At 47.7% G+C, this 27,650-nt stretch overlaps 1 protein-coding gene across 1 annotated transcript in view; it reads left to right on the top strand.

Moving 5' to 3' along the window:
* Window positions 1-27,650, top strand: part of LOC143926997 (serine/threonine-protein kinase Nek11-like) — a 351,940-nt gene that overhangs the window by 166,144 nt on the left and 158,146 nt on the right. Inside the window, exon 7 of the mRNA XM_077451004.1 lies at window positions 12,754-12,903. Coding sequence (XP_077307130.1) covers window positions 12,754-12,903 — 150 coding nt within the window. The remainder of the gene's footprint in view (window positions 1-12,753; window positions 12,904-27,650) is intronic.

Genomic DNA, 27,650 nt, shown 5'->3' on the forward strand with positions numbered 1-27,650 from the left:
TCCCTGCCTTCTATGTGCCAGAGTGATCCTACCATCCATGCAGCATAGTGATTCTTCCTTCCTGCCTTCCGTGTGCCATAGTAATCTTCCCTGCCTTCCATGTGCCATAGTGATCCTACCTTCCATGCGCCATTAGTGATTCTTCCTTCCTGCCTTCCATGTGCCATAGTAATCCTCCCTGCCTTCTATGTACCATAGTGATCCTACCTTCCATGGGCCATAGTGATTCTTCCTTCCTGCCTTCCATGTGCCATAGTAATCCTCCCTGCCTTCCATGTGCCATAGTGATCCTACCTTCCATGCGCCATTAGTGATTCTTCCTTCCTGCTGTCCATGTGCCATAGTAATCCTCCCTGCCTTCCATGTACCATAGTGATCCTACCTTCCATGCCCCATTAGTGATTGATTCTTCCTTCCTGCCGTCCATGTGCCATAGTAATCCTCCCTGCCTTCTATGTGCCATAGTGATCCTACCATCCATGCAGCATAGTGATTCTTCCTTCCTGCCTTCCATGTGCCATAGTAATCCTCCCTGCCTTCCATGTGCCATAGTGATCCTACCTTCCATGTGCCATAGTGATCCTTCCTTCCTGCCTTCCATGTGCCGTAGTGAGCCTTCCTGACTTCAATGTGCCATCGTAATACTTCCTGCCTTCCATATGCCATAGTTATAGCTACCATTGTCACCAGATTTCAGCAGAGGGCAAATGATGCAGAACTTGTCATGTCACAGGCTCTGTGTACCCACTGACTATTGAAAATGAGTGAAAAAAAAAAGATTTTTGACCTTCCATAGCTGTGCCTAACTGAGAGAAGAAGGGGTTTATGAAGAGTTAAAAACCTAGTAGGGATGGGACCGCACCCACCTACCCCGGCTGCTCTGTACTGTGTAGTAAGTAAATAAAATGGTCACCTTGCAGTCCTGATCACACGTTGTGTTTGCCTCGCTTCACTTTGAAAATGATCCCCCATGTCACTTTCTTGGGGCTTCAAAGCGTCTCCAAAGCCTCCATAGAAGTCTATGACAGCGCTCACTGACAGAACCTGCAGCTTTTGAGAGGCTTTTCTTCGGCTTTAGCTTTTCTTTGTTTTGGAGTATGAGATATCCCAGGATGCACTGGCAAACCAAGAGCAGGAGAAACTAATAATGTCACATGTGGTGAGCAGCATAGGGGGCAATATAGCGGGAGGTAAGCGAGGACCAGAGAGAGAGGAGGATCAGCAAACCAGAGGATCAGCAGAGCTGGGTATTACTACTGAGCAGATCTGGGGGACTGGATCAGGAGAAATTAGTAATGTCACATGTGAGCAGTGTGGGAGCAAAATAGCGGGAGGTGAGCAGGGACCAAAGAGAGGAGGATCAGCAAAGCAGGGCAGAGCTGGGGGACTGGATCAGGAGAAACTAGCAAGGTCATGTGGTGAGCAGGGTGGGTGCAATATAGCGGGAGGTAATCGGGGACCAGAGAGAGAGGAGGATCAGCAGAGCTAGAGGTTACTACTGAGAAGGACTGGTTCAGGAGAAGCTAGCAATGTCACATGTAGTGAGCAGTGGGGGAGCAATATAGAAGGAGGTGAGTGGAGACTAGAGAGAGAGGACTGAGTGGCAGATGATCAGCAGAGCTGGGGGACTGGAGCAGGAGAAACTATTAATGTCACATGTGCTGAGCAGTGTAGGGGGCAATATAGTGGGAGGTAACAGGAATCAGAGAGAGAGGAGGATCAGCAAACCAGAGGATCAGCAGAGCTGGGGGCTACTACTGAGCAGGGGATGAGCAGACCTGGGGGACTGGATAAGGAGAAACTAGCAATGTCACATGTGGTGGTCAGTGTGGGAGCAATATAGCAGGAGGTGAGCAAGGACCAGAGAGAGGGGAGGTCAGCAAACCAGAGGATCAGCAGACCTTGGGGTTACTACTGAGCACGAGGTGAGCAGAGCTAGGGTTCACTACTGAGTGAGGGTTCAGCAGAGCTGGGGGTTATTACTGAGTGGGGGATAAGCAGAGCTGGGGGTTACTACTGAGTGGGGGATCAGCAGAGCTGGGGGTTACTACTGAGTGGGGGATCAGCAGAGCTGGGGTTCATTACTGAGTGGGGGATCAGCAGAGCTGGGGGTTACTGCTGAGCAGGGGATGAGCAGTACTGGGGCACTGGATAAGGAGAAACTAGTAATGCCACATGTGGTGAGCAACATGGGAGCAAAATAGCGGGAGGTGAGCAGGGACCAGAGAGAAAAGGAGGATCAGCAAACTATAGGATCAGCAGAGCTGGGATACCAGAGCAGGAGAAACCAGCAATGTTGCATATGGTGGTCAGTGTGGGAGCAATATAGCGGGAGGGATAAGCAGATGAGCATGAGCTGGGGATAAGCAGAGCTGGGGGTTACTACTGAGTGGGGGATAAGCAGAGCCGGTGTTCACTACTGAGTGGGGGATCAGCAGAGCTGGGGGTTATTACTGAGTGGGGGATAAGCAGAGCTGGGGTTCACTACTGAGTGGGGGAATCAGCAGAGCTGGGGGTTATTACTGAGTGGGGGATAAGCAGAGCTGGGGTTCACTACTGAGTGGGGGAATCAGCAGAGCTGGGGGTTATTACTGAGTGGGGGATAAGCAGAGCTGGGGTTCACTACTGAGTGGGGGAATCAGCAGAGCTGGGGGTTACTACTGAGAAGGGGATAAGCAGAGCTGGGGGTTACTACTAAGCAGGGGATAAGCCAAGCTGGTGGCTACTACTGAGTGGGGGGATCAGCAGAGCTGGGGGTTATTACTGAGTGGGGGATAAGCAGAGCTGGGGGTTACTACTAAGCAGGGGATAAGCAGAACTGGTGGCTACTACTGAGTGGGGGTTCAGCAGAACTGGGGGTTATTACTGAGTGGGGGATAAGCAGAGCTGGTGGTTACTACTGAGTGGGGGATCTGCTGAACAAGGGTACCAATGTGCTGGGGATCTGCTGAACAGGGGCGCATAAATGGCACAGTTTGTCTTTATCTACAGACCCCCCTTACCTACAAAGGCAGTTTTTTGGGTAAAGGTGAACTATGCCTTTAAGTAGAGTTTGCCCTGATAAATTGAAACAAGGTGTTCTATGAATAGCCGGGGTATGAAGCTAGTGACCCCCCTTGTGGTCGGTATACAGAGGGGAAGCCACTCGCACCGAGCCCAGAAGATGGCGGCTCTCACCGTATGCAGCGCGGACTACTACAGTATTTTATAGCATCGGCAGCCTTCCGGATATCAGATTAGGATGATTACATCGAGCCAAGCTGGCCGAATGTCAGTATGTAAGAGATCCCATTCCTGGAATTCAGCTATGAATAGGTGATGGTGGCGGATCATGGTGAGACAACGCTTCCCGCTACACGGAGGGTGCGCACCCCATGTATTATGGATGATGGCTGAATTATGTTCTTTACTGAGAAGAACACAAAGGCTGCCAACGCTGACCGCATTCCGACAAAAAGACAATCGACTCCCGAAGCGGGAAATAACTAACGCTGGAAATACACCCGTAGAATTTCCCGTGAAAAATTTTCAGGAAATACTTCAGAAAAATTCATCCAAAAATTCTTAGAATAAATTTGGTTTGAAATGATTTTAAGATTTCATTTACTTTTTAACATTCAATTTTGAAATGAATGGACTTCACTTAACAAAATCCGCATTCACTGCTAGATATTCGTACATTCCAGGAAAAATTTCCATCCTGCTCCTTCAAGTTTTCCCGTTGCTGCGGTTGAAAGCGAACATTGATTTGACCCCAATCTGAAATCTAAAATTGATTTGAAATTGAAACGTGAGATTTATTTGGAATTGAAATAAACTTAATTGAAATTTATTTTATAATGATTAGAAAATCTGAAATTGATTTGAACATGACATTTTAGATTTTATTTGAAATTGAAATCATATAAATTGAAATTTTGTTTTGTAATGATTAGAAAACCTGAAATGGATTTGAACATGAAATTGTTGAGATTTATTTGAAATTAAAATAAAAGAAATAAAAAATTATAATGATTAAAAAATTTGAAATTGGTTTGAAATTGAAATTTGAGATTTATTTGAAACTGAAATCAAATAACTTGAAATTTATTTTATAATCATTAGAAAATCTGAAATTGATTTGCAATTTAAATTTGAGATGCATTTGAAGTTTAAATAAAAAAATAACTGAAATGTATTTTATGATGATTACAACATCAGAAATTGATTTGAAATTTAAATAAAATAAGTTGAAATTTATTTTATAATGATTAGAAAATCTGAAATGGATTTGAACATGAAATTGTTTCGATTTATTCAAAATTAAAATCAAATAAATCTAAAAATGTATTATTATAATGATTAAAAAAACTGAAAAAGTTGATTTGAAATTGAATTTTGAGATTTATTTCAAATTGAAATAAAATACATTGAAATGTATTTTATGATGATTACAAAATCAGAAATTGATTTGAAATTAAAATAGGAGATTTATTTGAAATTGAAATCAAATAAATTGAAATGTATTTTATCATGGTTAGAAAATCTGAAATTTATTTGAAATTGAAACGTGAGATTTATTTGAAATTGAAATAAAATAGATAGAATTTTTATTTATTTATTTTTTGATCAGAAAATTTGTAGTTGATTTGAAATGAAAATAAAATAGAAAATGACTTTATAATGATTAGAAAATATGAAATGGATTTGAAATTGAAACGTGAGATTTATTTGAAATTGAAATTTGAGATTTATTTGAAATTGAAATTTGAAATTTATTTGAAATTGAAATATAGAAAATGTAAATGTATTTTATTCATTTTATAATGATAGAAAATCTGAAATGGATTTGAAATTGAAATAACAAAAAAAATAGAACTTTATTTTATAATGATTACAAAATCTGAAATTGATTTGAAATTGAAATTTTAAATTTATTTGAAACTGGAATAAAATAAATTGAAACTTATTTTATTTATTTTATAATGATTGGGACATTTGTAATTGATTTGAAATTAATATAAAATAAATAGAAATGTAGTTTATAATGAGTAAAAAAAATAATCTAAAATTAATTAAATATTTAAATTTGTGAGATAAAATATATTGAAATGTTTTTTATTTATTTTATGAATAAAAAATCGAATCAACATTTGACTGTGTATACACAGCTTTACTGTGTTTAGTATCCCTATGGGCTCCCCCTGCAGTCCGGGGCCCCAGGCAGCTGCCTGTTCTGCCATAATTAATTCCCCACCGGCGCCCCTCTCTCCCGCATCACCCGATTTACACCCAGCCGTGCGTCTGCTGCCAGTACTCCGGACTTGTCGGTGTGTACCTGGTCACTGTTGTAGGCCATTAGAGAAGACCTGCTGGTATTTTTAGCCGGAGAGCGGCACAGTGTGAGCCGAGGAAGGAAGCGGCTGTGAGAGCAGGAAATTATTGTGTCAGTGAGCTGCCAGCGGGGGGATAATTGGGGGAGTCGGGTCCCTTGTGGTGACAGAACGCCTCTTCTATTATAACCTGAGAAATCTCATTCAGGTACATCATTACTGGAGCAACAGGACAGATCCGGAGACAAAAATCCAACTCATAGAGAGCGCCGGTGTGACCTCCACATTCATGTCCAAACAAAAATTTGGAAAGATCACCGAAAATATATCTTTTGAAAAAAAATAAAAACATCCTGCGTACATTTCCGGAAGGCTTCATTCACAGTCACAGCCATAAAAAAAAAAAAAATTAACAGATGGCCGACGGGCGATTTCACGCCGATCAGTTTTTTCTTCTTTTCTTCCAATTTTTACCTCACCGAAAGCAGATAAAAAATGCAACGACCATGAAATCCTACAGAGCTCTTCACACCAGTCAGTTGCCGGGTCCGTTTGCATTTTTAAAAGTCCTGCAGGCTACATAATGCACTCGTGGTTGCATTTTTTTGGTTTGCGTTTTTTGAGTTGCATGTCCTTTTTTTCACAGGTGCAAGATGCACCGGAAATGTGGTAACAAGGAGCCGCGTGAAAGCGGCCTTGTTATTTAGGAGAACATTTCCTGTGTAATGATCAGTAAAATACTACATGTGTATAGATGGGTTTAACCCCCTCAATACCGGGCACACGGGTTCCGAGGCTGGTTAAGGTGGTAATTAAACTCACTTGGTGCCTTATCTGCATTAAATTAGCCTCAGAACCCGTGTAATACACGTGTTCAGGTTTAAAGGGATGAGGCGGCAATCCTAGTGGGGGTCCTGTCCTCGGTGGAGGCCTTGTCCTGGGTGGACATTCTGCCCTGGGTGGTGGCCCTGTCCTGGGTGGAGGCACTGTCCTGGGTGGAGGCCCTGTCCTGGGTGAAGACTTTCCCCTGGGTGGAGGCTCTCTCCTGGGTGGAGGCTCTCTCCTGGGCGGAGGCTCTCTCCTGGGCAGAGGCTCTGTCCTGGGTGGAGGCTCTGCCCTGGGTGGGGGTCCTGCCCCGGGTGGGGGTCCTGTCCTGGGTGGAGACTCTGTCCTGGGTTTAGGCCCTGTCCTCGGTGGAGACTCTGTCCTGGGTTTAGGCCCTGTCCTGGGGGGAGACTCTACCCTGGGTGGGGGCCCTGTCCTGGGCGGAGACTCTGTCCTGGGTGGAGACTCTGCCCTGGGTGGGGGCCCTGTACTGAGTGGAGACTCTGCTCTGGGTGGGGACCTGTCTTGGTTGGACTCTCTATTCTGGGTGGAGTCTCTGTCCCGGGTTTAAGCCCTGTCCTGGGGGGAGACTCTACCCTGGGTGGAGACTCTGCCCTGGGTGGGGGCCCTGTAATGGGCGGAGACTCTGCCCTGCGTGGGGGCCCTGTACTGGGTGCAGACTCTGCTCTTGGTGGGGGCCCTGTCCTGGGTGGAGTCCCTGTCCTAAGTGGAGACTCTGTCCTGGGTGGAGACTCTGTCCTGGGTGGAGGCCCTGTCCTGGGGGGAGACTCTGCCCTGGGTAGAGACCCTGTTCTGGGTGGGGGGCCTGCACTGGGTGGAGATTCTATCCTGGGTGGGGGCCCTGTCCTGGGTGGAGACTCTGCCCTGGGTGGAGGCCCTGTCCTGGGTGGAGAATCTGCCCTGCATGGGGGCCCTGTACTTGGTGCAGACTCTGCTCTTGGTGGGGGGCCCTGTCCTGGGTGGAGTCCCTGTCCTAAGTGGAGACTCTGTCCTGGGTGGAGACTCTGTCCTGGGTGGAGGCCCTGTCCTGGGGGGAGACTCTGCCCTGGGTAGAGACCCTGTTCTGGGTGGGGGGCCTGCACTGGGTGGAGATTCTATCCTGGGTGGGGGCCCTGTCCTGGGTGGAGACTCTGCCCTGGGTGGAGGCCCTGTCCTGGGTTGAGAATCTGCCCTGGGTGGAGGGCCCTGTCCTGGGTGGAGAATCTGCCCTGGGTGGAGGGCCCTGTCCTGGGTGGAGAATCTGCCCTAGGTGGAGGGCCCTGTCCTGGGTGGAGAATCTGCCCTGGGTGGAGGCCCTGTCCTGGGTGGAGAATCTGCCCTGGGTGGAGGGCCCTGTCCTGGGTGGAGAATCTGCCCTAGGTGGAGGGCCCTGTCCTGGGTGGAGAATCTGCCCTGGGTGGAGGCCCTGTCCTGGGTGGAGAATCTGCCCTGGGTGGAGGGCCCTGTCCTGGGTAAAGACCCTGTTCTGGGTGGGGGCCCTGCACTGGGTGGAGACTCTGTCCTGGGTGGGGGCCCTGCACTGGGTGGAGACCCTGTCCTGGGTGGGTTTCCTGTCCTAGGTGGAGACTCTGTCCTGGGTGGGTTTCCTGTCCTAGGTGAAGACTCTGCCCTGGGTGGGTTTCCTGTCCTAGGTGGAGACTCTGTCCTGGGTGGGTTTCCTGTCCTAGGTGGAGACTCTGTCCTGGGTGGGTTTCCTGTCCTAGGTGGAGACTCTGTCCTGGGTGGGTTTCCTGTCCTAGGTGGAGACTCTGTTCTGGGTTGAGGCCAGGGGCGGATCCAGAGTCTAATCTCGGGAGGGGCACTGCTATAAAATATGTTTTTTAGGGGGCAATTTATATGGGAAATGGCTGGTATTGGCGCTTCAATCATTACGGCACCATGGTTGTTATGGTGTCAGGATGATTGAAGCGCATTATTTCTATTAATACATTGTAATATAAAATTAAATGGTTCAACTCACCATATTGCAGAATCAGTGGGAGCCCTGAGGATGTCACTTGCCATGTCGCCTGCCACCAAATGTGGATTGTCACTTGTCACCAAATGCGGATTGTTACTTGCCACGTCACCTGCCACACATTGCGGATTGTCACTTGCCACGTAGCCTGCCACACATTGCAGATTGCCACTTGCCACGTCACCTGCCACACATTGCGGATTGTGACTTGCCACGTCACCTGCCACACATTGCGGATTGTCACTTGCCACGTCGCCTGCCACCAGATGTGGATTGCCACGTAGCCTGCCACACATTGCGGATTGCCACTTGCCACGTCACCTGCCACACATTGCGGATTGTCACTTGCCACGTTGCCTGCCACACATTGCGGATTGCCACTTGCCACGTCACCTGCCACACATTGCGGATTGTCACTTGCCACGTAGCCTGCCACACATTGTGGATTGCCACTTGCCACGTCACCTGCCACACATTGCGGATTGTCACTTGCCACGTTGCCTGCCACACATTGCGGATTGCCACTTGCCACGTCACCTGCCACACATTGGGGATTGTCACTTGCCACGTCACCTGCCACACATTGCGGATTGTCACTTGCCATGTTGCCTGCCACACATTGCGGATTGCCACTTGCCACGTCACCTGCCACACATTGCGGATTGTCACTTGCCACGTTGCCTGCCACACATTGCGGATTGCCACTTGCCACGTAGCCTGCCACACATTGCGGATTGCCACTTGCCACGTCACCTGCCACACATTGCGGATTGTCACTTGCCATGTTGCCTGCCACACATTGCGGATTGCCACTTGCCACGTCACCTGCCACACATTGCGGATTGTCACTTGCCACGTCGCCTGCCACCAGATGTGGATTGCCACGTAGCCTGCCACACATTGCGGATTGTCACTTGCCACGTCACCTGCCACACATTGCGGATTGTCACTTGCCACGTTGCCTGCCACACATTGCGGATTGCCACTTGCCACGTAGCCTGCCACACATTGCGGATTGTCACTTGCCACGTCACCTGCCACACATTGCGGATTGCCACTTGCCACGTAGCCTGCCACACATTGCGGATTGCCACTTGCCACGTAGCCTGCCACACATTGCGGATTGCCACTTGCCACGTCACCTGCCACACATTGCGGATTGTCACTTGCCACGTCACCTGCCACACATTGCGGATTGTCACTTGCTACGTCACCTGCCACACATTGCGGATTGTCACTTGCCACGTCACCTGCCACACATTGCGGATTGTCACTTGCCACGTCACCTGCCACACATTGCGGATTGTCACTTGCCACGTCACCTGCCACACATTGCGGATTGTCACTTGCCACGTCACCTGCCACACATTGCGGATTGTCACTTGCCACGTAGTCTGCCACACATTGCGGATTGCCACTTGCCACGTAGCCTGCCACACATTGCGGATTGTCACTTGCCACGTAGCCTGCCACACACTGCGGATTGTCACCTACTGGTGGTCTTTTGTTGGGTCCCAGAGTGAAGATAGGCAGCAGAGAGATGATGCAATCTCTCTGCTGCGCACAGCTTCCTACACAGTGAGGGTGGAACTGGAGGGATGCAGGGCAGTGAGAGATGATGTCATCTCCCTGCTCCCCTGCCTGCTGGCTTCCTGATTGGCCAGCAGCCCTCCTAAGCCGCCCAGCTGCCCCCCCCTCACCCGTCCACTCAGCGCGGGTACCCGCGGAACCGACCGCGATTGGACCCGCGGAACCGACCGCGATTGGACCCGCGGAACCGGCCGCGGGTACCCTCGGAACCGGCCGCGATTGGACCCGCGGAACCGGCCCGCGGGTACCCGCGGAACCGGCCGCGATTGTACCCGCGGAACCGGCCCGCGGGTACCCGCGGAACCGGCCGCGATTGGACCCGCGGAACCGGCCGCGGGTACCCGCGGAACCGGCCGCGATTGGACCCGCGGAACCGGCCGTGCTGTCATTAGCTGGCGGTATTCTCGGAGGGGGCAATTGACCCGTTGCCCCCCCCCTGGATCCGCCCCTGGTTGAGGCCCTCTCATGGGTGGAGACTCTTCCCTGGGTGGGTTCTCTGTCCTGGGTGAAGGCCCTGTACTGGGTGGAGGCCCTCTCATGGGTGGAGACTCTGCCCTGGGTGGGTTCTCTGTCCTGGGTGAAGGCCCTGTACTGGGTGGAGGCCCTCTCATGGGTGGAGACTCTGCCCTGGGTGGGTTCTCTGTCCTGGGTGAAGGCCCTGTACTGGGTGGAGGCCCTCTCATGGGTGGAGACTCTGCCCTGGGTGGGTTCTCTGTCCTTGGTGGAGGCCCTGTACTGGGTGGAGGCCCTCTCATGGGTGGAGACTCTGCCCCGGGTGGGGGCCCTGCCCTGGGGGCGGAAACTCTGCCCTAGATGGAGGGCCCTGTCCTGCCTGAGAACCTATGCTGTGTACCTGACAATGCAGCTGGTTGGGTTCCAATGAGATGGGTCAAGAGGAAGCCAAAAGTCTGCTGATACCATCAGTGCTGGGACAAGGTCATCTAGAGCCCAGGGCGAATATGCCAAACTGTGCCCCCCCCCCAACATGTATGAGCATTATGTGTCAGCAAAAATATCCCCCCCAAGAAATTGAGCATCAATCTGCATGTTTACCTCCTAAGCATAAACTCCCCCAGTACGAATCTGCCTACTCCCCCAGTCCCACCCCCACTGCTGAAATCTCCCCTCCCAGCACAAATCTTTGCCCCCCCATCCCCCAAATACCCCCAACTCAAATGCCCCTCCCCAAAAAAGTCACCCTCCTAGCACAAATCCTCTAAATTTCCCCTCCTAGTACAAATCCTCTTAACCATCCCCCTCCCAACACAAATCCCCCTAATCACCACTCCTAGCAACTTTCTCCTCCCTCCCCCTCAATCTCCTTGCAGCGCGCCCCCCCCCCCACCTCACATGAAACCACAGTGCCCAGGGCAGCCGCCCCCCCCCCCCCGCTCACCCGTTGGCTTGGCCAAGGGGTGGGCGGGAGGGGCAGAGTCTGTATTTTTATCAGGTTGCTGGGGGGGATCTTTTGTTTCTGGGGAGGGGACATTTGTTGTTGCTGTTGATTTCTTTTTTTCTGGGGAGGTATTTTGCTGTGAGAGATCTACAGTTGAGGGAGGTGTCTATTGATGCTGGCTGCTGGAGAGTGTATTGATGCTGGCTACTGGGAAATCTATTGTTTCTGGTGGTGGTCTATTGTTGCTGGGGGTATTTTGTTTTACGGGGAATCTACTGTTGCTGGCAAGTCTATTGTTGGGGGGTCTGTTGTTGCTGAGGTGGTCTTTTGTTGCTGGGGGATATATAGTTGCTTAGGGGGTCTGCTGTTGCTGATGGTGGGGGGGGGGGGGTCTATTGTTGATGGTTACAGGGGACCTATTTTACTGCCTTTCATGAGCAATTTCCATACAAACCCCTCAGTACCAAAAAATGATACTAGGTTCTGTATTCTGTAAAAGGGGCAGTACTGGGATGTGGGTGGAACCAAGTGATGGTGCTGAGAGGTGGGTAGGGGGCGGAGACAAGGGGTGACTCGGAAGGGGGGAGTACCTGCACCTATTCTCTAATGCCCCATACACAAGAACAGAAATTTGGCCAGAAAAATTTGGATGTGAGTTTTTGGTCAGAAATTGCGACCGTGTGTATGGCTCCATCGGACTTTTGCTGGCAGAATTCCGGCCAGCAAAAGATTGAGAGCAGGTTCTCTATTTTTTGGTCGGAAAAAGTTCCTATCCAAAAATGTGTTTGTCTGTATGCAATTTGGACGCGCGAAAAAATCACGCATGCTCGGAAACAATATGACGCATGTTCGGAAACATTGAACTTCATTTTCTCGGGTCATCATAGTGTTGTACATCACGTTCTTGACGGTCGAAAGTTCAGAGAACTTTTTTGTGACCCCGTGTGTATGCAAGGCAAGCTTGAGCGGAATTCCATCGGAAAAACCATCCAAGTTTTTTCTGACGGAATTTCTGATCATGTGTATGGGGCATAAGTAAAAAAGCTCTGGCCATAACAGACTACTTTTGGGCTTATGCCATTGGCATCAGTTCACGATGCTTCTGAGATCCTTCAGAATTCATTGACAGGTTCAGGTGACTTGCAGTTGATCTTCTTCTGATCTGCACTTGATCTACTCTGAGCATATTTTGCACTTCCATAAACTTGCACTGGAATGCAAAACCTGTTTGGCAAGAACAAAAGTCCATCGGCACCGGCCCGTAACACCGTGACTGCAGGCCGCTCTGGGGATACACCCTCAGGAGACAAGTCCATGACACCCTGCACTTACAGTATGTCCTCGGTCTCCTGCATGGAATGACATTAGGTGTTATTGGACCTGGAAGACTGAGGACATCTTGTGGTGAAAAGGAATTACTGCAAAGGTGGTAGAGGGAAGGGGAGAGTTGCAGTCAAAACTGTTGGACCTTCCCGAGTCTCCAGAAAATGGCGACTCTCATTAGCTGCTTGCATATGGGAAAGACGACATTTACTAATATGAAAAGTCATAGTTAGCTGCTTAGAAACATTATTAATGGATACGATAAATAAGGAAAACCATTTATAACCTTGTAAACGCCAATGGATGATGGTTGTTCTGTCTCTTCTCAGGTCAATGGGATGCATCCTCTATGAACTGTGTACTTTCAGACACGTTTTTGACTGTCCCCGATGGATCAAACTGGTATCAATGATTGTTAATGATCCGTGTCCCAACCTTCCCTCCAGGTATTCTGCAGAGCTCAATGATATTCTACAAAGGTGAGATAAGAGATTATACCTTGTAAGATAATGATGTGACTGGTGGAGCTAAACCCAATCTTTAACATTTAAAGTGGAACATTACAGGAATCCATTTGCTTTTACCAGTTGTGTTCAAGTGATTGTAAAGGATCGTTTTTTGTTTTTTTTTAAATAACATACATGTCATACTTACCGCCACTGTGCAGCTCGTAGAAGATCTGTAAAGAAGAGTGGACCAAAATCCCTCCTGAGATGTGTACAAAACCTGGACACCACCTACAAGAAACGTCTGACCTCTGTGCTTGCCAAAAAAGATTTCTCCACCCCCTCCAGTCTGTGTCTAAGACTAAGAGGGAGGTGAAGCCTCCATGAATCTACATGTAATATCCCGCCCCTGTTGTGTTTAGCCGGTTATTGGACATTATTGAGGGGGGGGGGGGGGTGGGCTGTCATTTAGCACTGTGTATACTCTATAGTCACATGGGCTGCTCAGTTGTGATAGGGAGGAAATGCTCAGCATAGAAACTCACTGAAAACTGAGCATGTGCAGAGCTACCATCACAGCTGCAAAATCCCCTACTGCATTGGGGACAGGGAATAGAGAGAAGCAGGATCAACCAGGTTTTTTTTTCAGAATATAGAAAAGGCAGTGAGTATGAACAGCATGGAATACACCATTTATTGAGTGTGTTTTTATGATGTGGGTTTAGTGACACTTTAAGTGCAGAGACGGATCGCTCGGAGCATCGCCTTAGGGACCTTCCCGCAGCCTCTTAGAGATGTGTATTAGAGCTTCCCCAGAGCCTTGAAGTTTTCCCAGAACATCGCAGGAGCAAAGCAGCATCGCCACTGCTTGAAGGAGACATGGACAGCGGCGGCCCCATTACCGAGCCCAAAGCACCCAGTACGGGCCGACTACTCATCCCGCCAACATCCAGAGCGCTATAAAATGAGGGGGAGGACTCGCCGCACTGCTAATTGCAGCACCGGGCTGAAGGGACAACCTTCTCCAGCCTGACAGACCTGAGAAAAAGTAGGTCGCAGCGAAGCACTTCCAAAGTCGAGGAAGCGTAATAGGCTGCAGGTGATGTGAGAGACGGCTGAGGAACCTGGAACTGACAGACGGCGGTGCAGCACAGCGCTCCACAAAGTCACTTCATCTCACCCACTTGTAAGGCTTCCAAAACGCACCTGTCTACCGCAAACAGCGGAGAGAGATTTTTAATGTGGTCTGAGGCATTAGGAAAACAGAACGCGTGGAACCGCAGAGCCACGAGGCACAAACATGAAGAGCAACTATCCAGTTATCCAGCAATGCTGCAGCTGTGCCAAAATCTGAAAGCTCAGCTCAAAAATGAATATTCAGTCAGCAGTGCGCTCATAGCCTCAGTTTTAATAGTTTTAGGGCTCATTTACACTTACTTCAGCTTCGGCTTCACACATTAACGGCTAGTTTACACTTTCTTCAAAACAAGGCTTCAGACAAGGTATGTTAAAGCTCTCTGAACGCCAGTCAAAGCTCCTGTCACTAAATAAAATGGTTAGCTTACAGTCCTGTTTACACCTTGCTTTTGCTTTGCTTTGACTTTGCTTCAAAAATTATACCCCATGTAGCTTTAGTCACGCTTCAAAGCATCTTCAAAGCCTCCATAGAAGTCTATGGCAAAGCTCACTTGAAGCCCCACCGAAGCCTCATCAAAGCCCTATGAAGCCTCATTGAAGACCCACCAAAGGCTCATTAAAGCTCCACCAAAGCCTAATCGACGCCCCAACAAAGGCTCATTGAAGCTCCACCAAAGCCCCTCATCGAAGCCCCATCAAAGGCTCATCAAAGCTCCACCAAAGCCCCACCAAAGGCGCATCAAAGCTTCACCAAAGCCTAATCGAAGCCCCACCAACGGCTCATTAAAGCTCCACCAAAGCCTAATCAAAGCCCCACCAAAGGCTCATAAAAGCTCCACCAAAGCCTAATCAAAGCCCCACCAAAGGCTCATCAAAGCTCCACCAAAGCCCAACCAAAGGCTCATCAAAGCTCCACCAAAGCCTAATTGAAGCCCCACCAACGGCTCATTAAAGCTCCACCAAAGCCTAATCAAAGCCCCACCAAAGGCTCATCAAAGCTCCACCAAAGCCCCACCAAAGGCTCATCAAAGCTCCACCAAAGCCCCACCAAAGGCTCATCAAAGCTCCACCAAAGCCTAATCGAAGCCTCACCAACGGCTCATTAAAGCTCCACCAAAGCCTAATCAAAGCCCCACCAAAGGCTCATTGAAGCTCCACCAAAGCCTATTCGATGCCCCAACAAAGGCTCATCGAAGCTCCACCAAAGCCCCTCATTGAAGCCACACCAAAGGCTCATCAAAGCTCCACCAAAGCCCCACCAACGGCTCATCAAAGCTCCACCAAAGCCTAATCGAAGCCCCACCAACGGCTCATTAAAGCTCCACCAAAGCCTTATGGAAGCCCCACCAAAGGCTCATCGAGGCTCCACCAAAGCCTCATCGAAGCCCCACCAAAGGCTCATTGAAGCTCCAGCAATGCCTCATTGAAGCAATAAGCAAGGTGTAAACAGGACTGTAAGCTAACCATTTTATTTAGTGACAGGAGCTTTGACTGGCATTCAGAGAGCTTTAACAAAGCATGTCCGAAGCCTTGTTTTGAAGCAAAGTGTAAACTAGCCCTTAATTCCCCTTTCCTGTTGTAACAGTTGTGCGGTGTGTCTGAATGTGACCGCTCTGTCCAGTAAGCACCAGATGAGAAAAGTGGAACAATAGCGATTGACCCGTAGGGCTATCTCACTGGTATTGCTGTGGATGTAAATGATCTGGTTCCCGGACAAGTGGCTTCTACACCCCAGAGGACCTCTCTGGTGTCCTTGGCTTGTAGTGTGATGTAACAAAAATGAAAAACGGAAGCACCACGCCACTTCTAAGAGGTCCAGAAACATCTTGATTCTAATGGTAGGGGCGGGCTCCTGAAGAGCACACGCTATGTTTTTCAAAGTTAAAAGCTTTACCCAAACGACAGTTTGGTTTAGGCCTATTTGACTAAATTTGGTCAGTCTGACTGGACTGTGGGATGTTCAGCCTGGCCACAGGGGGCACTGTCTCTGGTGGCGGGCGTGGAACTATGGTCTGGTTAGGCGCTTGAATTATTCCCTCTTGGAGTCATGTCAGTGGGAGCAGCCCTCCCGCTGTGCCCTCTGGGAGAGGGTATTTAAGACACGGACGTCACGTGGTTCTGGGTTCCGGTCCAGTATGCTGTGCTGAGTATATGGTCCTGGTCCTCCTGACCAGCCCCCAGGAAGGCTATGGCCTGGGTTGCAGTTCCACCTGACTTTGATGCTTCGGAGCTGGCTAGCCCAAGGCAAGGGAACTGAGGAAGGACTCTGAGGTGGATGGTGCCGTCTCCAGTCCAGGAGAGACCCAGTATACTTCGAGCATTCCAGGGGAGGACCCTTTAGAAGAACACCACGCGTGAAGTTGGTTTCTTAACAAAATCTTGGAAGGGCTTCCAACACCCCTACTCAACAGCATGTGTGCACCACCCATTGCACCCATGCAAAACTTGTATAATTCTATGAGGATGTAGTTTTTCCCCCCCTGTCTCTTTCACGGGTCGAGGCACTAGAGGACCTTGTTTCAACGAATGATATTGAGGGAACAATGGCAAACCTCGCTCCCTCAAAGGCACTAGGGTCAGATGGGCCCCCTCTGAAAATTTATATCCAATGCCTTATTCCCAAGTTGTGGGAAATATTCAATTATGCTTTTCCCAAACTGGGGAAGGACCCCCTATTTCCTGAATCCTATCGCCCCTTTGTAACTGGATATCGAAATACTGGCTAAAATATTGGCAATATGTCTGAACCAAATTTGGTTTATGCCACAAAAGAACACAGCCTTTAATTTACATCACTTGTTCACGAATTTACAGTCTTCCCAAAATACCGTTAGTTCCTGGGTAGTAGTTGACTTGACTGATGATATGTTAGTGTACCTGAAGGGTTTGAGGCCCCTTGTTATCGGCCACGATAAATCTTATTAAAGGTTTTGGGGAGTTTTGGGGCTAAAAATTAACAGCACGTGTTGTGTAATATGACGTTGAGGTTCTTCTGAAGAAGACTATGACGTTTCTTTAACAATAGCTTGGTGAGTGCATCTACAGTCATCTCTTCGCCGGGCACAGGCAGGCTGCTTCAGAGGCTGGCCTGTGCCCGGCGAAACCAGTCAGGCGTATCTGGCATCCACCTTATTTCTTTGCCCCATCGGTGATCCATTGGTGCATGGCCATGCGTATCCAGGGAGTGCTTTCCCCTGCATGAGAAGTTGAACTATGGGTCTATAGTTCCATGAACCACTGGATGGATAAGTATACAAAACTTACATGCATGCTTCTATAAGCACAGCCATTGACTTTGTGACCCTTTAGTCTTATTCAATTATTATTATTATTCAACTTTGAGGACACCTTTCCAAGGCAGCCAACGGAATGGTTTACTTGAATGTGCATTGATATGGGACGCAGGCTATGTTCACAAAATCCACTTTGGTCAAACTACCGGACCATACAGACATATGCTCTAGATAGCCATTAACTTTGTTTGGTGAACATTCGTCCTCCTCTGGACCACGCTAATTTATTTCTCCCTTACCACTATGGTAGTTCTCACAATATGAGTTAATCAGAGATCCGTGTTTATCCACCTGTTCCTTCACCTGGCACCTTGGAGTATTGATAATTATAATTTTTTTTACAAGAAAATTATCATTGAATGGCTATTGGCTTATCATACTTTTGCATTACAAAGCATTGAACTTCTTTTCTTCATAGTTCCACCTATCCACCATGCATGGGATCACCATTATGCCGCGTACACACAGTCGGAATTTTGGTCGGAAAAAGCTCTGATGGTTTTTCCGACGGAATGGCATACACACGGTCACACCAAATTCCGTCCGCCAAGAACGGGGTGACGTACAGCACCTACAACGGGACTAGAAAAAGGAAGTTCAATAGCCAGTAGCCAATAGCTTCCGTCTCGTAGTTGAATCTGAGCATGCGTGAGTTTTTGCGCGTCGGAATTGCATTACACACAAACGCATTTTCAAAAAATTCGGCCAGCAGAAGTCCGATGGAGCATACACACGATCGCATTTTCCGACCAAAAGCTCAATAAAATATGAATTTATTATAGTCCAGTGAGTAACGTTATATACATACTATGTAGTTGTTTAGTGGTTGAGTTCAAATCAGGCCTTTTAACTCAAACTTTTTTAGTTTTAGGTACAGTAGTTAAGGGTTTAAAAACCCTATTAGGTTACTTTTTTGCTGCTGCGGCAAGCTGAGAATATTTTCCTTCACTTCCTGTCCTGGAGACGAAATAGTAAATGAGAGGAAATCTCTACAAAGTGAAGAAATTCCCATCAGGAACAGGTGCCCCAATTGGAGGAGTCTCTTCTCAAGCTCTTTGTTGGATGACAGGTCTAGAATTTTCCCATCACTTTCTGTCTTGGTTACAAGGACCAGTAGGACAAATAGGAAGGTGAATCTTCCCAACGGAGACCCAGACAGCAAAAACTTGGCAAAAAAAGCCCTTCCCTATTCTTTACAAAACCAAAAAAATATATATACTGTATAAGGCTGGCCATACATTATACAATTTTCTTCTATAGATTTCCTTTAGATTTACCAAAACCATATAATATGAGGTCAAATCTAAACACTTTCAGTTTGTGTGCAATCAGGCCGGCCCTTGTACTACACAGTTGAAGGTAAATCTAAAGGAAATTGAATAAGAAAATTGTATAGTGTATGGCCAGCTTAACAATTCCTCAGGAACAGGTGCCCCAATTGGAGGAGTCTCTTCTCAAGCTCTTTGTTGGATGACAGGTCTAAAACTTTCCCATCACTTTCTGTCTTGGTTACAAGGACCAGTAGGACAAATAGGAAGGTGGATCTTCCCAATGGAGACCCAGACAGCAAAAGCTTGGCAAAAAAGCCCATCCCTATTCTTTACAAAACCGAAAAAATATATATACTGTATAACAATTCCTTTACATACGCCTTAAGGCAGGAAGATCTCACTGTTGGAGCATCCAAGACATGTACCAAGCCAAAGGCTGACTCAAGCCACGGAGCACCACGTGTAATGAAAACACCACTTCTAGGTGGACTGACCATTTATAACCAGTAGACATGTGCAAAAGGAAAAAATGTATTTAGTTTAGTTTCGTTTTAATTCGTTAATTCATTAATTTCGTTTAGTTATATTCGTTAACTTCCTTAAATTCGTTTTCGGATTTCGTTTAGTTTTCTACCAAATTTGAAAAATCGGCCACATTCGAAAATATTTCAATCAAATTCGAAAATATTTCTACCGGATTCAAAATGATTTCAACATGATTCGACATTATTTCAACCGCATTCGAAAATATTTTGTGACCCAACTTTAGGGCCATGTATCTCGGGGTCACTTGATGCTAGAAACTCCAAATTTGGATATGTTGTAGTGCTAGTACTATTGTGTTTGCATACCAAATTTGGGGTTTTTAGCTATAAGTGAGCCCGAGATATGTGGCCCCAAAATCGGGTCGCAAAATGTCATTCTCTGCTCTAATAACTAATAACATTTTGCGACCCGATTTTGGGGCCACATATCTCGGGGTCACTTATAGCTAGAAACCCCAAATTTGGTATGCAAACACAATAACACTAGCACTACAACATATCCAAATTTGAAGTGTCTAGCACCAAGTGACCCCGAGATACATGGCCCTAAAGTTGGGTCACAAAATATTTTCGAATGCGGTTGAAATAATGTCAAATCATGTTGAAATAATGTCGAATGCGGTTGAAATAATTTCGAATCATGTCGAATTCATTCGTTATATTTCTTTCGTATTCGTTGTAATTCATTATTTTTTTATTCGGACATTCGGATGCATCCGAATGTCCGAAAGATGCAAAATTTGGCCGAATTTCGATTCGTTACGAAACGAATTGCACAAGCCTAATAACCAGTGGGTATTGGGCCTGTTGTGGTTAAGCCCCATTTCAGTAAAGCATATTTGGGAAGTATAGAAAGTAAATCCTTCCCCTGGTCACCGTCCCTTCTGTCCTATCCATCCCTGATGATCTAAGCTGTTTTGTCATGCAGTATTTATAGCCGATCTGTGCTGTCTGGAATTTCCTTTCCGCATTAATCAGCAGCCTAAGGATCGCTCCTTCACTTGTTCTAATTGTCACATTTTTTTTTTGTGTTTCCCTTTTATGTGGGTGATGTTTTTTTTTTTTTTCCTCTTCTGTTCCCATCTCAGTGGTGCTCAAGAGAAAACAGATGATCAGAGCACCGCCTTGGCCCAGTTTTTTTTGCGTTGTGCCACTTTTGAACGTGATGTGACACCTCTCTTTAAATCCTCACACATTGACACAATGTTCTGCACCCTTTAATGTGGCAGAGTGCGGGCAGGAGATAGCGGGCTTTGTGTGTTTTCTGGTCTGTTATACCGGTCACACGCTCCGCTATTATCTACATACGCATTGGGGGAGATCACAACGAATGCTGCAACAAGATCTGAGCTCTTAGGAGAATCCAGAATTCTGCATCAGCATTATGGTTGCTCTCAAAGGGCTAAATGTCCAGAACACCCCACTCCCCTTTGTACCAGATGTCAAGAAGCCCCCCCCCCCCCCACCACCACCATCAGGGGCATAACTATAGGGGGTGCAGCAGTCGCAACCACAACTGGGCCCTGTGATGCAGGGGGCCCATGCAGCCCCCTCTACATATGGCCGGCAGCAGCATAGGCAGCTAGAGGTACCAGTGCACCATGCACACGGGTGGCTGGAGGTGGAGGGTGACTAGCAGAGCTCAATGCTCGATTATCACACTAGCTGCTCTTTAGTTGTGCATTCCCCGCATGACCTGTGTCCTCAGCCGGCTCCTCAAAGTACCCCTCTCCTGCTCCATGCATTGCCGCTCAGTTCGATGTCTGTTCTCCCCAGCCAGAGACCCCTTCTCACGTGGGGACAGGAACCCCCAACTCCCCTGGGGACAGGGACCCCTTCTCACCTGGGGGCAGTAACTTCATCTGCCCTGGAGAAAAGGACCTAATCTCTTCTGGGGATGGGGGGCCCCATCCTGCTTAGGGACAGTCCCCCAATGGGGCACCTAAAAATGTATAAAAAAAAAAATACTGATACCAGTGGTGGAACTACAGAGCTCACAAAGGTCATACCTGTGACCACTCCCTGGAATTCCACCGCCGGACTCGGAGGGAAGGGCCCTGGCTGGGGTTCAGGGGGGCCCTTCATGGTTTCTTGCATCGGGGCCCTGAAGGTTCTAGTTACGCCACTGACCACCATCATCAGAAGTCAAGAGTAAACCACCATCCCTTACATCACAGTGCAACCCCCTTATCTTGTGCTGCCAGGAAGAAGCTGGGGGCATAGCTGGGAAGCAGAAAGGGCAGGGTCTAAAGGAGGACCAGAGGAGGGCTGGAGTCTGCTAAATGCTGAGACAAGGAGAGGCGGAGATGAGGAGGTGCTGCGGCTACACGGAGAAGAGTAGGATCTGGAGGAGGAGTTCTGTCCTCCTCTTTCCTGCTAACTGCTGAGATAAGGTGGGAGTGGAGATAAGAAGGGGGTGCTGCAGCTGTAGGAGAGGTACAAGGACCACGTGAAATAGCCTGGTGGGCAGGATTCGGCCTACGGGTCTTCTGTTTCACACATGTGCTCTAAAACATCTATCACTGTATGTTGGGGGTGGCATGGGCTATTCTTACCCAATACCACTGAAATAGAACCTTATATGCCATTCCCTCAATAGATGTGTTAAAGGAATGTTTTGCTGTTTTAGTCCAGATTTTGCTCCAATCTGCTGGATCCAGAGGATTAGTGAGATTCCTCTCCCAAATCTGATCATATGAAGTTCTGGGCAGAATGTAATAGGAGTATAAGTCTGAGAGACCCCAGAGAGTGCAGCCATATATGTTCAAATATGGACGTTGTCAGATTTGAAGATAGCAGTAGTGTTCCACATTAGTTACTTGGTTAAGTTCTTGCAAAGAGCTCCACAAGGGGGAAAAACGCAAACATAGAAAATTATGTACAGTATATTGGTAAAGCCTTGAGCCTTGTTGGTCCATACCTAGAGAGGGAGTATTGAACTGAATCCCGGATGTCATGGTTATGCAATAGTTTGTCTGCTTACCTGTTTCCATGTGTTCATCTAGAGATCAGCCGACCCTCACCTGTCTGCTTTTGTATCCATCCTCTGGCATGGCTCCACCCTAGCTCCTATCAGGGAGTTCTATATTAACCTGTGCACTGCAGGCCAGCCTTGCTGATCAACCTTTGTGTGTTTAGCTTCCTGTTTCCTGCCGTGTGCTTTTCTACTGGTTTCCGTTACTGACTTTGGCGTGTCTTTGACTATCCCTGTTTGCCTGTGATCCTGACCTTTTGGCGTGTCCCTGACTATTCTTGTCTGCTTGTGGCCCCCGACCTTGGCTTTGTCCCTCACTATCCCTATCCTCCTGTTGCCTACTGTGGGTGTGAGCTGGGGGACCCTGGGGGTCGTGACCTGGAGCCAGTTGCAGCCAAGTCCAGCCGCACCACTAGAGGCTCTGGTGAACACCTGCTGGCTCTTAGACTCCGCGCCCCAGGGAATCTTATGCTCTAACCCCAGTGGGATCTGTCCCCCGTCTGCAGCAGTCAGCCGTAGGGTCCACAACCTTGCGGTGCACTCCTGATCCCTACGGTGTGCACCTGTCACCTCGCCTCATGGTGACCTGACACCGGAGTTTTAAGCTATGTAACATAAAAGGACTTAGGGAGTATGGACAGGCTTTATGTGGTAGAGTAAAGCAGAGATGGGATTGGGAGCATAGTTAGGTATCTCTATAAGAACCCATAAGAGGTGTACATCTGAGTTGGCCTGCAGTAAAGACAGTTGTGAAATTTGTGCGGCTTTATAGTATCTTGCTGTGTTGGGGACTCCCGAACCTCTCTGCAATCTCTGCACAAAGAGTGTGGAACAAGGAGCTTGGGGTCATCTAATAGCCCAAATGAGGGAAAAGATCCACCTCTGTAATAAAGAAATGTAGATTAAAGGATTGGACTTTAATCAGAAAGATGTGGAAATAGTAGAAGGCTTTAGGGAGAATAATCATTTACGCCGCGTTAGCAGAGATGGGAATTTTCACGATTGCAAAAGTGAGGTCAGGAGCCTCAACAAGGGGTTCACGAACAATAGGGGTCATTGCCTCAATTATAATGCCTAAATAATCCAGCATTGAGGCCAACCAGTGGTAAGGGAAGCAGGACTAGATTTGGGAAACTGTTTTGGAAGCCAGTGTATGGTTTAGGGCAGCGTTTCTCAACTCCAGTCCTCAAGGCACCCCAACAGGTCATGTTTTCAGGATTTCCCTCAGATGAAACGGCTGTGGTAATTACTAAGGCAGTAAAACTGATCAAATCACCTGTGGAAAATAATAGAAAGCCTGAAAACATGACCTGTTGGGGGAGCGCCTTGAGGACTGGAGTTGAGAAACGCTGGTTTAGAGCCATGGATTTATTCTGATTTACTGTGAGGCCTGAGATTTGAGCAATTTGATCAAGGATTCTGTGAAGGTCTGGCAGGGTCGTGATAGAATTGGTGAGGACTAGGAGGTTTATCATCCATAAACAGATGAATCTTGTAGCATAGCCCTATGTAAGGAATCCCAGTAACATCTGTGTTGTCACCAATCGCTAAACCCAGGGGTTCTACAACCAAGATAAAGATTGGGGAGTGGGGGCAACCTTGGCAAGTACCTCTAGAGATATTTAAGGACCAAGACTAATGGGGAAGAGTATGGGGCTCATATCCATGAAAGTACTGAATCTCCAATTCCCCGTTTTTGCAAGATGTAGAGCAAGTAGTCGCAGGGGAAGAACTGAAACGCATTTTATATTTCAGGGGAAAGGAGAAAGCCTAGAATTCTATGGTGATGCAGAAGATGAGTGTAATGAATAACTTTGTGAATGTTATCTGTGGCTTGTTGACCTGAAACTAATTTCACTTATTCCTTAAAAAATTACGGAGCTGAGGTTTTTATTAATTCGAAAAATTTAGGACTTTGGTGAACGATTTTAGGTCAACATTTATGAGTCAAACAGGTCAAAACTTTTGGAGGTCTGAAGCCCCATCTGGGCTTTTAGAGATCCTAGTTACAAAATGCACATCTGTTTTCGAGATAGACAAGAGGCAAGCTTCTGTTTTAACAGGCTTTAGAGAGAAGAGTTGGGTGCCGGACCAAGAATGAGGAATATTTCCTTTAGTAAAGACCTGGGAAACCATCCGGTCCAGGAGTTTTGAACAGCTTTAGGGATTTGATAACTAAAAAAGGACTTCAACGTACGAAATGTCCTCATTTGAGGGTTATGGTGGCCTCAGAGATGGTAGGTAGGTGTAGGCATTAAAAAAATTGGTCAGCTTGACTCCGTGGATTGAATATGCTCATCTTTCTATCCCAACAGCCAGTTGCATGTCAATGGGAGCGCTGAGAGCTTGGGATTCCAGTTGGGGTGCTCCCGATGTCCTTCTCTCTCCACCGTTCATGCTGTGAATTTCTACAGGAGGCCATTGAATGAGGTGCCCCCTGATTTTGGCCTTATGGGCCTTCCAGAGGGCAACCAGAGAAGATACTGATCCAGTGTTCTCCAGCAAAAAAAGTTTGGGAACATGAGATTGGAGTTGGAGGTTTTTATGTGTTGTGAAAAGAGATTCATTCGATCTCCAGTTGAAAGCTGGTTGGTTGGTGTTGGATATCCTACACTCTATGTATCAGCATACGGCTGTGGTCTGACCAAGGAATGGTTTGAATATCTGTTTTAGTGGCTAAAGGTAATTGTCAAAGTGGCATGAAGACATGGTCAATCCTGCAAAAACCATGGTGAGGATTTGTGGAAAAAGTGAAGTCCGTAGTCCTCCATATATCTACCAATTGCCAGGGACCGGTGTGACCAGAAATGTGTGGACTGCAACAACGTGTACCAAACACGGGTAAAGTGTAAATTAATGTTATGTATTAAAAGATAAGTGAACAACAAAGAAAACGCACCTCCAATACCATAAATAGTGTAACCCAACCAGTGAAGAACCAACAACCAGTGAACACGAAACAAACAACAGTCTAAATCCAATATGTACAGAGCATGGGATAACCAAATCGTAATCGTACCAGAGCCCAGGGTCAAACACGGGAGATCAAGCAGAGGGGAGCTGGGAACAAGACAGGACAGGGAACCAGGAGATGGACTGAGCGGGTACGAGGAGATCAGGCTGCAGGATCAGGGTCAGAGTCCAGGAACAGGAGACGGGATGCAGGCTTCAGGAACACAGATCAGGGGCACAAGGAGAAAATACCAAGGCAAATCTTCCTGATTGCAGGGGATGATGTCAGCTCCTGACTGCCTAGAGTCACCCACTGGTGGACAACAGAATTGCAGCCTAAAGATCTGGAAGCACAGTGCCACAAGCAGGAGAATCCTCTCCCAACCGTCAGCCTCCGACTGCTGAGAGACACCCATTGGTGGACACCGGAACTGCAGCCCATAGATCTGGGAGCCACAGTACCACCAGCAGGTGAAACCTTTCCTGACACCAATCCCTTGGATTATAGGTGTGTACATATATGGTTTTCTTGGGAGGAGTCATGGTATGGGATGGTCCCAATGGGATATTGCTGATTTACGCAGAGTTTAGAGTCAGATTGAAATCACCCCATTAGGAGCAAGGTGTTGAGAGATGACCTTTAAAAGGTGGGAGAAAAACTTGGTTTGGAACCTTCTATGGCACATATGTCAAACACAAGGCCCACGGGCCGAATCTGGCCTGCCAGTCCCAGTCATGTGGCCCTCCCACCTGGGTTTTCAGTCAAAACATGGTGGAATTCTATTCCACCACCTCCGTCTCTCACTCTCCGCTCCCCACTGTCACCTGTAATCACAGAAGCCAAAGGAACAGCTTTGTTCTCAGCGGCTCCCGTATCTAACAGATCCCAGCATGCACTCATGGTGGTGGGGCACAGATCTCCAGAATCTGAGAACTAGAATAATCTCCCTGCAAGGCAAGGCAGAACCCCGCACATTGCGAGGGACTACAGCCAGACCAGGTAAGAAAGAGTAGAGATGTAATGAAGCTTTGGGGGGGGGTTGGGGTTGCTCACGCTGCACTCTGAACCCTGCAATCTATATGTAGGGCACCCCTAAACTTGGCGTTCTGTTCATAGAGTATCCCTGAACTCTGTTTGTAATGCACTCCTGAACTCCGCACTCTGTACATAGCGAACTCCTGAACCTGGTACTCTGTATGTAAAGCACTCATGAAACCTGCACACTGTATGTAACACACTCCTGAACCCTGCACTCTGTATGTAATGCACTCCCTAACCCTGTACGCTGTATGTAATGCACTCCTGAACCCTGCACAATGTATGTAATGCACTCCTGAACCCTGCACTCTGCATGTAATGCACTCCTGAACTCTATACACTGTATTTAACACACTCCTGAACCCTGCACTCTGTATGTAACACACTCCTGAACCCTGCACACTGTATGTAATGCACTCCTGAACCCTGCACTCTATATGTAATGCACTCCTGAACTCTGCACACTGTATTTAACACACTCCTGAACCCTGCACTCTGTATGTAACGCACTCCTGAATCCTGCACTCTGTATGTAATGCACTCCTGAACTCTGCACACTGTATTTAACACACTCCTGAACTCTGCACTCTGTATGTAACACACCTCTGAACCCTGCACTCTGTATGTAACACACTCCTGAACCTTGCACTCTGTATGTAACGCACTCCTGAACCCTGCACACTGTATGTAACGCACTCCTGAACCCGGCACACTGTATTTAGCGCACTCCTGAACCCTGCACACTGTATGTAACACACTCCTGAACCCTGCACTCTGTATGTAACGCACTCCTGAACACTGCACACTGTATTAACGAACTCCTGAACCCTGCACTCTGTATGTAACGCACTCCTGAACCCAGCACACTGTATTTAGCGCACTCTTGAACACTGCACACTGTATGTAACTCACTCCTGAACCCCGTACTCTGTATGTAATGCATTCTTAAACCCTTCACACTGTATGTAACGAACTCCTGAACCCTGTATGTAGTAGAAACAACCGTCCCTTTGAGGGCAACCATACTCCTGATGTAGCCTCTGAGGAAAGTGAGTTTGATACCCCTTTTCTAGGGGCATAATAGGTGGTCAGGGTTACTTCATGATCATATATACACTACCTGCCTGGAGTTTGCATGTTCTCCCTGTGCCTGAGTGGGTTTCCTCCGGGTACTCCGGTTTCCTCCCACATTCCAAAGACATGCTGGGAGGTTAATTGGCTCTTGCCTAAAACTGGTCCTAGTACATTAGATTGTAATCTCCTTGAGGGAATGGACTGATGTGAATGTACAATATATATGTGTAAAGCGCTGTGTAAATTGATGGCGCTATATAAGTACCTGTTCTAAATAAATATAGTGCCCCTTTTAGAAGTAGGTATCTCCCGGTAGGGTTCCCTATCCCTTGTGAGCAAGAGAAGTGAAGATCTGACCGGTCACGTTTTCCTGAGCGAAACAATGGAGCCCTGCGACTATCGCTCTGCAATACAGACCATACCTGGAGCTCAGCGTTCTCGAATTATATCCGGGGATGTCCCCTGCATATGGAGCCGCACAGCCCGGATGAGCAT

Source organism: Lithobates pipiens, unplaced genomic scaffold (assembly GCF_037356315.1).
Source record: "Lithobates pipiens isolate NorthernLeopardFrog02 unplaced genomic scaffold, aLitPip1_a1.2 Scaffold_10, whole genome shotgun sequence".
Classification (NCBI taxonomy): Eukaryota; Metazoa; Chordata; class Amphibia; order Anura; family Ranidae; genus Lithobates; species Lithobates pipiens.